Genomic DNA, 11,372 nt, shown 5'->3' with positions numbered 1-11,372 from the left:
CCCTAACAAAAATGCTGGTTACACCCATGGCTTGGACATTGAGCTTTTAAGCACGGGGAAAGGTAAGTTAAGGTAAGTAAACCCTTATTGTTGGCAGAGGAAAGACAAGGCTAGTTGGAGCACTGGTATCCCAATGCTGAGTGTGGGCTTATTGAAGTTGAAGTTCAAACCATCTGAATGCTTCGAATTCTAAAAGAATACAAAGTTCTAAAAGGATACAAAGTTCAGAAGAGCTGCTGTAATGGAACCATTAGAATTCAGAGGTTTTAAGCCAGATGTAGTAAATGTAGTACTCTCCAGATGTTGTGGACTACAACTCCCAACAGCCGCAGCTAGAATTGGCAATGTTAAAGAAAGATGGGAGTTGTAGCCCAACACATCTGGAGGGCACTGAGTTGACTACCCATTTCAATTGTTGCCGTTTCACACAGGGGTGGGAAACCTCAGGTGTGGGCCTCTATCTGGTCCCTGGGACCCCCACTCAGCCCACACCCCCTCTTCCTACACCCTTCACTGGCCTTGCTTGGCACACTCCCTAGTGCCTTTTCTAAATACCAGCCTAGGCAAAGTTTACTGCAAGCAAAGGCCTGCCATATTCTTGCCTGAAAGATTACTCACCAGGAACATAGTTGCAAAGGTGAGTTTCACCCTTGATATATCTAGGAAGAAACTGCAATCTGGGATGTAGTATATTTCAGGTTGTTTATCAGTTCTTGTAGATATTACCTTGTGTCTTCAGTGTCTTTGACCTCAGATCCCTGCCTGGTTAGAGAATAACTAGTGCTGCCTGCAAGCCAAAATGGATGGCCAGCCCAACCATTAAGACAGGATGATATGGGTGTAGCCAGGATTTATGGGGGGCAGACATTATTGGGGGGCACAATTGGTAAGTTAGTTAAGTATTTTTATTTATTTACTTTATTTGTAAAGTATGCCCATGCAGGGTGAGGCCTTAAGTGACAGAATCCCCTGAAGTGGGACCCCTGCAGTTGTCCCACTTGCCCTGTAGCCTCTGACAGTGGTGGAAAAGTTGTCCCTAAAGATTTATTTATTTATTTATTTATTTATGTTTGAAGCATTGTATTTATTTTGTTTTCAAAAGTTTACATAACCATCAACAATACGTTTAATTAATTCGTTGACTTCCCATCCCTGCCTCCATGATGTTCTATGTTTATCCTTTAATGCTGCATATTTTAACTTATTAACACTCCTAAATCGTTAGCTTGAATGCCTTTCTGACATTAGAAAGATATGTATTAAATTTGAATACCACCCTTTATCCAAGGATGACTAAGTGGTTCACATTGTAAAAGCATAAAAATACGTAGCATAGTAACAAACCAAAGAATAACACCCACAAAGAGAGAGAGTTTAAATAGCCATAGACACTTATTCTGCAAACTGCTTTTGAGCACAATGGTATTGGTGGGAAAATGTGGTATTCATATTCCTGTTTCAATAGTAAGGGAAGGCAGGGATGCAGCAGGTGACACCTGCCTACCACCACTGACATCTCCACAGGGGGGGGGGAGGGGGACACACCTGTTCCTGCTGTTTTTGTTTTCATTATTTGCTTTTCTATTTCTCCAAGAACACACACTTTGTTACAGCCATGCATAAAATGGTAAGAGAAATGATTGCAAAAAATATCAAACATGAACAGGTAATAATAAAATAAATAAAACCTTTATTGCGGTCCAAAGACCCATCAAACAATTTCAGAACAAAATACAGTTAAGACAGCCGACCACGAAAGAGAGAGAAACAGAGGCGGTCATTTTGTTTTGTCTCAAGCAAGCTGATCCTTGTTGCTTTCAACCTCCGAGAGAAACTTTGCCACGGCCAGTGTAATATCATTAGACCTGTCATCCAAGAGATTATTTAATATGGGAGGCTTCGGATTTTCCCGGCCAATTTGCCAGTAGGGGTTTGATCAGTTGGTCCCTTGCTTGCTCGTACTGCCCACAATGCAGTAAGATATGCTTCATGCAACCGACGAATAATAATAATATCTATATTCCTTCAAGCTATTTAGATCTGTGTCTTTTACTTTTACTTCCCTTCTACTCTTTCTATACTTTCCTATCTACTGTCCTTCCAACTGTGTTTTCTTCCATGTTATTTTCACGGTCTCATGTTGCGACATAGGGACTGCTGAGTGTGTGTTTTTCTAGCTGTTATGATTATTTTCTTGTTTAGGTTATACTTTCTGCCTGAACTCCTGCTTGCAGCGCAGCTCTACCTCTTTCCCCCTTTTCTTCCTAATATCTCAACAAATGAAACTGATTTGTAAAAATGTTACATGGGGGGGGGGGAAACATGAGAGAGAGACATTGCACACTTTTGTAAATCAACAAAATCTTTAATCAAAAAGAAAGGAAGCACAGGAGAGAACAAGGCGACCCCCCTCCTCCTCCTGCGAGTAGCAGGGACTGCGGCAACAAGTGGACGGGCTTGAGCTAGGCCCCGAACAGTTGCCATGGATACGGCTTGCCCCTGGTTGCTGCGGTTACTACATTAACACCGCCCGGCAATCCCACAAGCCCCCGCGACGAGCCAAGCTTGGACCCGAGCAGTTGTTGCCCCGCCCAAGTGGGGTGTCGCGCGGGGTTATACGTCATTCGCGCCGCGACGCTGGAGCGCGCAGGCGGGCTGGGCGGTGGCGGCGGCCTGTGGGGGCTGCCGGCGGAGGGGCCATGAGGGGCCGGATTTTGCGGGCCTGGCGGGGCCGGTGGAGCCTGGGGCGGAGCTACGCTTCGGGAGCCGCGGAGGCTCCGAGGCGGGAAAAGCCGCCCTGGCGGGTCCTGTTTTTTGGGACTGACGGCTTCGCGGCGGAGACCCTCCTAGCGCTCCAGGCTGCCCGGTGGGTCTCTAGGGTGGAGGAGGGAAGGGGGGAAAGGCCTTCGGGAGCCGGGTCAAAAGTTATGGTTTGTGGGACAGGGAGAGGGTGAAAGGGCATCGAGTGAAAGGGATAAGAGAAGCTCCAAGAACAGGAGCTGCCCATTTCCAGCTCACTATGGCTGTTTATCCATCTAACCGAGTAGTGGCTGCTCTGACTGACAGTAGCAGCGGCAGCTGCATTTTGAGAATGGTATTCCTCATTAACTAGCTACCTCGCTGTTATTACCGGTATCATTATTGTTATTTTTCGTTAACTGCCCTTCAGCACAATTTCCCACCGTGGGTTGCAGCATTTTAAAGGTACATACAATATTAACACCAATTTAAAACTGGTGCAATCAAAAGAATAGGGAGTGTCCATATAGGCCTTCCAAGCATTCCATCCTCAAAGATCCCTAAGTGCCAGCTTGGAAACAGCATCATTTCATTTTTATCAAAGCAAGCTGATTAAGGCGAGAGACAAAATGTTTTGCAACATAAAATTTAAAACACTGTTCTGTTGGTTAATCACAGTACTTTGTGGGTATGTATATATCAGGTGTCAAAAAGCCAGTGTAAAGAGTGACTTGAGAATGGAGATGGAGTGGGGTTCCCTCACTGCCCCAAGGTGTTTGCATTGTGCAGAAGGCATTGGAGAGATAAGAATGATAGAGAGCACATGTGGGAAAAGAGGGACTAGCTCAATTGGCAGAGTGAATGCTTTGTATGGAGAAGGGCCTAGGTTCAATTCTGGCAATTCCTGTTAAGTAGATTTGGCAGATGGTGATGAGAAAGACCATAGATCTTGGAGAACTGCAGCCAGTCAAAGGAGACAATACCGGGCTAGATAGACAAAGCGCCTGACCTGGTATAAAGGAGTTTCTTGTGGGAGGACATTTACTGGGGTGGTAGCAGTTTGGCACTGTTTTCTAACAGTGTCCTCCATTATTGTCTTTTATGTTCTGTGGCAGAGAGGCCAAGTCAGGTCATCTTGTGGACCGTCTGGAGGTGGTAACGCTTCATTCCCAGCTGCCCAAGGGTCTCCCTGTCAAGAGCTGTGCAGAGCAACTTAAGCTCCCCATCCACCTCTGGCCAGATGTAGGTCTGTGTGACCACTTTGATGTCGGTGTGGTGGCATCATTTGGGCGCCTGCTCAGTGAGGACCTCATCCTGAAGTTTCCATAGTAAGGCTGTGAACACAAAATGTGTTGAGTAGTTTGTGTATATTGCAATCTGGGTTGTGTGTTAAAGGAAAGTGGTTGGAGCAGGATAATATGGGAAAGGCTGTACTTCTTAATCACACTAGTATTTTCATGTAACTATGTGCAGGATTTTAGTTCCTGAAGACATTAATAACAAATGCCCTCTCAAATGCATTATTTTCCAAGGGGGTTCAATAAGGGTTGCTTTACAGGCGCTGTCAGTCTAAAATTGAATTGATTCAGTACTCTAACTTCCAATGCAAAATATGTAGGGCTTTCACCATAAATTGATGCAGAGTGTACAATTCTTTGTACATGCAGTGGAGAACCGATTGGGATAACTGTGTTGATTTCCTATTGAAACCCTTTAGTGTGCAGAGTCAGCTGCATTTGGCTAGTGAATCTTGGTTAGAGAGTAGACTTTACTTGTTGCAAGCACACAGGTATGCTTGTATGTAAGAAAATAATAAAGTTGTTTATTGTAGGAAATGCATAACTTGGATAGAAAAGGTTTCTCATTCTAGTTCAACTAACTAGTCTAAAGAAGAAAAAGGTAGCCATGCTACCTCCTTTGTTCTCTCAGAGGCTAGTTAAAGATGACCTCTCATCTTGAGAAGGAGGAATTTGTAAACAGAATGCAATCTAAGACATATCAAGTCTATTAATAATAATAATATTTACTAGATTTATATACCACCCTTCATCAAAATATCTCAGGGCAGTTCACAAGACAAGCTCTAAAGAACAAGGAGAGAGAGAGAGAGAAAGAAGTAAGCTGATAGGCCTGAGTGTTTGGATGTTCCTTATTCTGTCAATTTATCAAAAGTGTTTACATCTCAACCTGCTAATTCCAATTAGCCAGTTTTAATGTTACTTAAAGGCAGGTTGTCATGTGCTGCCTCATTTTCTTTTTCTTATCCTTCACTTTTCTTGATCATATTTTCCACTGTTTATCAGTGGGACAGTTTACTGGTTATAGCAAAATACAAAAATGGGAAATACCTTTTTTACTGTATGCATAGTTATGTAATCCTAAGTTTTCACATTATATTTTTATATCTTTGGGCAGTTACAGTGAATGCTAAGTTGCATTTTTTAAAGTCAGTTCTCAAAATGGTTACTATTCGCTTATATATGTTACAGAATTACTGGTCCTATTCTAACTTCCAAATGTTCTGATTCAGTGGTGTGCTGAATGTCCATCCCAGCTGTCTTCCAAGGTGGCGAGGCCCAGCACCAATAATCCACACAGTGCTCCATGGAGATACAGTTACTGGGGTGACAATTATGCAGATCAGGCCTAAGAGGTACAATAGCTATTTAATTCAACAGAATGTTGGTGCAAACATGTCCTTTTCATGGGTGCCAAATAGAGATGGGGGAAGAATCTGGTCAGCATCTCTAAGCAGGCTGACGTGATCAAGTGCTCCCAGCTTTGCTTGTGGACCCAAACACAGTTCCCAGTCACTTCTCCAGATTTTGCAATGCATTTTCAGTGCACTAAAAATGCACCCAAGACTGTATTTCCTATGCAAAAGATGTTTATACAATGTGCAGTTAACTGGTAAATGAATTTTATGTAAGAAGTGTGTAGAAAATGCATAAAATGGGATGGAATTAGTTGTTCAGTCCATCCATAGTGCTGGGTAATCTTCTCAGTGTTTTAAATTGCTTTGTGTTACTATTAAGGCAGTGGTTCCCAAATCTTCATCCCCACAGATCACTTGAAAATTGCTGAGGGTGTTGGCAAAACACTTAAATGGAGAAGCTTAGAGGGAAGGGCTTTAGTTCAGTGGTAGAGCATCTGCTTTTTGCATGCAGAAGGTCCCAGGTTTGATCTCTGATTTCCCCAGGTTGGGTTGAGAGAGACTCCTGCCTGAAATCCTGGAGAGCCTCTGATGATCAGTGCAGACTAGTGTTTCTCAAATTTGGGTCTCCAGCTGGTGTTGGACTACAACTCCCATAATCCCATAATCACTGGTCCTGTTAGCTACGAGCAGGAGTTTTAGTCCAACAATAGCTGGAGGCTCAAGTTTGAGAAACACTGGTATAGACAGCATTCAGCTAGGTGGACCAGTGATAGCTTCCTGTGTTCCTTAAAGTTGTGTGTTGTGCTCCTAGGTTTGATGTAGGTCCAATTATCAAGCAGGAAACATTCACAGTGCCACCCTGTTGTTCAGCAAAAGAGTTGGAATCCATGTTATCCAAAATTGGTGCAAGTATGGTAAGTTAACACTGCTCCCCCCCCCCAAGTTGCATCTCTAAAACAGTTGAAAACTTACGAGATGCTTAGAAATTCCAAGTTATGGGAACCAGGTCAGTTGCAGCATCCAGTTTCTAAGAGACCACAAGTTGAACATTGAGAAACTCACTTTCCTAAGTTCAGAATATAAATACAGTGGTACCTCGGGTTAAGTACTTAATTCGTTCTGGAGGCCCGTTCTTAACCTGAAACTGTTCTTAACCTGAAGCACCACTTTAGCTAATGGGGCCTCCTGCTGCCGCTGCACCGCCGGAGCCCGATTTCTGTACTTATCCTGAAGCAAAGTTCTTAACCTGAAGCACTATTGCTGGGTTAGCGGAGTGTGTAACCTGAAGCGTATGTAACCCAAGGTACCACTGTAACACTATTATTGTAGTCAAAACATTGTTTTCATGCTGTGTGATGTATGTTTCGGGGGTTTTTTTTCTTCCTTTCAGCTCATTTCTGTTCTGAAAAACCTACCTGAAAGTTTAAGGAACAAGACAGAGCAACCAAAGGAAGGAGCAACTTTTGGTACATACCCGATGTTTCATGTTTGTTCTTGTGAGCACATTGCAATCAAGCCTACAGTTTTTCACAGTTCAGGAATGGCAGCTGGTCTTTCTGATAGCCCAGAAGAAATGGATCATGACCTCCCCCGCAGGCCACTTTGACATCAGTTCACAACCTTAAAGAGGCACGCAGTCAGTGCTGAACAGCTGACTGGCACTGACAACACACCTTCAAAGGGGGCAGCTGTCAGCAAGAGCAATTTGGTGTGCTGCTGCATTTTTACCTGCCACACATGTCAGATGTGGGGCAGGTGAGCATGGCATAGGTGAAATGGCCTGGCCACAGTAGGATCCCTGCCCGGTTTCATTAGACCCACAGGCCAGAGTTTTTCCCATTGCCATTCCACCTTGGGGCAACAGCATTGAGAGAGGGAGGGTGCTGAGAGGCCAGTCTGTGGTAAAAGCCCCTCAATTTGCAAGGAAAGAAGTGAAGCAGGGGGAACTACAATGCATTGCAGTGAAAGAATATTGGTGGTGCAATCATTTCAACTGTAGGGTTAAGAATGTAAGACAAGCCAGTTGGATCAGGCCACTGTTCTCTCTTGAGCACAAGAGCCTTCTCCCTTTTTGCAGTTTCCAGCAACTGGCATTCAGAAGCTTCCTGCCTCCCAACTGTGGAGGAAGAGCATAGCCATCACAGCTAGAAGCTGTTGGTAGCCTTTTAGCTCTATGAACTTGACTCAGAGTTCACTCATTAACTTTCGTTTTGTTATCTTAAAGCTCCTAAAGCCAGCATTGCAATGAGCTGCATCCAGTGGGAAGAACAAACTCCTGAGCAGATACTGAGGATGCATCGTGCCTTGGGAGCAATGGTAATGCCAGTGTTGCAAAGAGGTTCACTAAAATCCTAGGCTACAAAAGAATTTCAATAGCCCGTCTATCAATTATATATAATTAAATGCTGATTTGGGAGAGAATTTCTCCCACCTCTTAGTCTTCAGCTTTGGAGGAAATGGGTTAACACCACCACTTACCAGCTGTTCTGGGATTGCAAAATTAAAATTTAAAAAAGCCGGGGGGGGGGATGCTAGTCAGTTTTTTACTTTTTACTTCGCTGTAGCCTCAAATGAGCAACTTGTTCACCCACAGCTACATACTAGCTTTTTGTTGCTCAGATTCCTTTGAAGTCCTGCTTACCAAAGATTTAAACTGCATGCCTTATTTCCAACAAAGCCACAGGGCTGGCAGGTGAAGGCTGACCTTGATTTTTAAAAGTTGTTTCAAATCTCATACACCTTGGGGAAACTACTGTAGTTTGCATCTGACCTAGTCTTCTTGTATTTGAAATGCTTCTGCTAATACACATCAGAAAAAAGCGGAAACTAGCCCTAAATTTGTGTTTGTATTGCTGACTGAACCTGAAAACAGTTTGACAACTCTGGATTCATTTAGCTGAAATGAGTGTGAACATATGTGGCTAAGATACCTTACTGTACCTTTTTCAGATGCCCCTGCAAACACTCTGGATGGGTACTACTGTAAAACTCTTGGATTTTGTGGAAGTGGAGACATTACATGACCACAATGGTATGTACATACATCTCAGCAATTTTGGTTGTTAGCTATGGCACAAAAAGTAGTTAAACATTACACTGGAGGCACTTCTGTGAAACTGAAGTTATATATCATTCCTTGCCTTTGCTGCGAGTGTTTCAAATTGCTGTGTGGCCTTTTAGCTTGGTGTCATCTTACCTTCTGGCCATAAATGTAGACCCTGCCTTTGATCTCTAAAGCCTTTTATAACCAACAGAAACCAACCTGCAGAGGCAGGGTTCAGTAGAGGCAGTGATTTCTTACCGTGACAACTAAGATCAGCCAAGAGAACTCTGTTTGAGCAACACTTGGAAGCTTCGCAAGATATTTTCATTTGGGCTGGTTCTATGTGGCTGATGATACATCGGGCATGCACAACTCTACAACAACCTGTTGTGGGAAAACTAAGTCTAGAACATGTGTTTTGTGTTCAGATAGGTTAGCAGCTGAAAACGGAACCGTCCCAGGATCAGTGTTCTATCATAAGCAGTTGCAGACACTGGGGATCCGTTGCAAGGTATGTTTGTATGTACAGTGGTACCTCGGGTTAAGTACTTAATTCGTTCCAGAGGTCCGTTCTTAACCTGAAACTGTTCTTAACCTGAAGCACTTTAGCTAATGGGGCCTCCTGCTGCCTCCGTGCTGCTTCTGCACGATTTCTGTTCTCATCCTGAAGCAGAGTTACTATTCCTGGGTTCGCAGAGTCTGTAACCTGAAGCGTATGTAACCCAAGGTACCACTGGATGTGGTTTTTCCCAGTACATTTCCGAGCACAATTCAAAGTGCTGGTGTTGACCTTTAAAGCCCTAAACGGCCTCGGCCCAGTATACCTGAAGGAGCGTCTCCACCCCCACCGTTCTGCCCGGACGCTGAGGTCCAGCGCCGAGGGCCTTCTGGCGGTTCCCTCATTGCGAGAAGCAAAGCTACAGGGAACCAGGCAGAGGGCCTTCTCGGTAGTGGCACCCGCCCTGTGGAACGCCCTCCCATCAGATGTCAAAGCGATAAATAACTATCTGACATTCAGAAGACATCTTAAGGCAGCCCTGTTCAGGGAAGTTTTTAATGTGTGGTATTTTAGTGTATTTTTGGTTTCTATGGAAGCCGCCCAGAGTGGCTGGGGAGGCCCAGCCAGATGGGCGGGGTATAAATAATAAATTATTATTATTATTATTATTATCACTTTTCTTTCCTCAGATTGCTATTACTAGACTGTTTACAGGCAGCTGCAGTAAGGGGAACAGTTTGTAAATCAAATTTAGGTTGAAGTTGCTTGCTTTTACCACTCAATGGCTTGGAGAATCAAACTATGCAGAGTTCGCAAGCATTTCCTAAATCCATCCCTCCTTCCCATTGCATTACAGTAACTTGAGTTTTTAAACATGATTGAGAACTGACAGGATACTGAATTTCATGGATTGTATCCAGTGTTTGTCCTTTTCAGAGTAAACATCTTGTAGTTAATGGGCATAACTTTACTTAGTTCCACTGATTTCAATGTGTCTTTTCTTGAGTGTGTAAGTCAGTGGGATACAACCCCATGTTTTTGCTGTGTGAATTCAGGACTTGCGGGATGTGCTGAGACCTCTCCAACACTCAGCTTCACCTTGTTCTTTTCCCCTCCAGGAAGGCTGGGTTGGAGTTAAAGCTGTGGTGCTTAAGAAGAAGCTGACAGCTGCTGACTTCTACAATGGCTACTTACATCCTTGGTTCCAGCAGAATTCCAAAATGACTCCCGGGACGTGCAGGTTCCAAACACTCAAGCTAGCCCCAGCGAAAAGGAGTCGGCAAGGAACACTGTTGCATGTTCGCAACACATAGCAATGAAGGCCTGGTACGCTGTCTGAATCAACCAGGTGTTTGTTTATGCTGGCAGGGTTGGAGACATATCCACGCCATATCATCTCTGCATCAGAAATTGAGTCTTGGTGTCTCCCTGCGTTACCATCAATTGAAACAGGGATGGAAGGAACAGGAAGATGTCAAGAGGCGGTGGAGTTTGACTATTGCTCCTCTATGGGTCTCCCAAACGGTTTTCATTCCGGCTACCCTGAACAGTGTGTTCATCCCCAGTATCTGTAGCCTTGAAATAATCTTTTCAGCTCTGCGAGAGGGATTTATATGGGCATCTTCTCTGGCTTTCTAGATTAACAGTACATTAATCCTTGTACTCAAAAGTGCAGGTTTGTAAAGTTACCTTAGATAACAATGCTACACTTACTGCAATATTGAATGATAAATTATTTTTTATATAAGTTTATCTGAATGATGTGGTCTTCTGTGACTCTTACAGTGTCTGTGACCTACACTCGGATTAGCATAAGAACGTCTGTGTAAAAACAAGTCCCCTGCATTTTTCACATGCTAGGATAATCAAGAAGAAACAAAGCAGCTTTGTGTATTGTTTTGTTTTTCTTCAAACACTGGCTTCCTCACCAATAGCAAGGAACAAGCTTTGTGTTGACAAGGGTGGTATTTGAAAGTATCCATTTACTTTTCCCTGTAAGAGTGAGGAGTAAAGTGTTGCTTTGGGGACAGTTGCTCCTCAGGGTCTTGGGCTAAGAGAAATATTTCTCTTACCTGCAACCCTCAAAACCTGTTGCAAAAGGCGGGGGACTGTTGGCAGCACATGTGGGGGCAACTTGAAGGGGTGGGCGGATGCAGAGCTAGAGGGAGCCCAACTGCATGAGTGGAAGTTGACTCAGTTTTGGACACATTCTATGCACTGTGCAGTGCTATAACCCCTTGCAGTACATAAGTTCTCTCTCCACACACAGTCCACTTGTCATGATGGTGTTGTTTTTTTACTGTTGTTTCTAACGTTCTTGGCGGTGCTGTAGCACCAGTAAGCCAGCAGGTGGCACTCTGTGCTTCTTAGCCTAACATACATGGTCAACCAACATTACTCCTTCAGTTGGAGTAAAAACAGTATCTAAAGGATGC

General features: G+C 43.9%; 1 protein-coding gene across 1 annotated transcript; it reads left to right on the top strand.

Annotated features, from left to right (window-relative positions):
• The first annotated feature begins 2,667 nt into the window (after positions 1-2,667).
• Positions 2,668-10,687, top strand: MTFMT (mitochondrial methionyl-tRNA formyltransferase). The gene is made up of 9 exons (XM_081888715.1): positions 2,668-2,866; positions 3,855-4,067; positions 5,270-5,392; positions 6,207-6,309; positions 6,786-6,861; positions 7,620-7,711; positions 8,345-8,426; positions 8,867-8,949; positions 10,056-10,687. The coding sequence occupies exons 1-9, from the start codon at positions 2,700-2,702 to the stop codon at positions 10,248-10,250; spliced, it is 1,134 nt and encodes a 377-aa protein (XP_081744841.1). The 5' UTR covers positions 2,668-2,699; the 3' UTR covers positions 10,251-10,687.
• Positions 10,688-11,372: the final 685 nt, after the last annotated feature.

Source organism: Podarcis melisellensis, assembly GCF_964234715.1.
Source record: "Podarcis melisellensis genome assembly, chromosome: 14".
NCBI classification, from domain to species: Eukaryota; Metazoa; Chordata; class Lepidosauria; order Squamata; family Lacertidae; genus Podarcis; species Podarcis melisellensis.
The sequence above is the reverse complement of the archived record's forward strand: the minus strand, read 5'-3'. Positions and strand labels throughout refer to the sequence as shown.

Coding starts and splice junctions, on each gene's coding strand:
- MTFMT (XM_081888715.1), top strand. CDS start 2,700: ATGAGGGGCCGGATTTTGCGGGCCTGGCGGGGCCGGTGGAGCCTGGGG. Junction 4,068..5,269: donor CTCATCCTGAAGTTTCCATA/GTAAGGCTGTGA, acceptor GTTCTGATTCAG/TGGTGTGCTGAATGTCCATC. Junction 8,950..10,055: donor CACTGGGGATCCGTTGCAAG/GTATGTTTGTAT, acceptor TTTCCCCTCCAG/GAAGGCTGGGTTGGAGTTAA.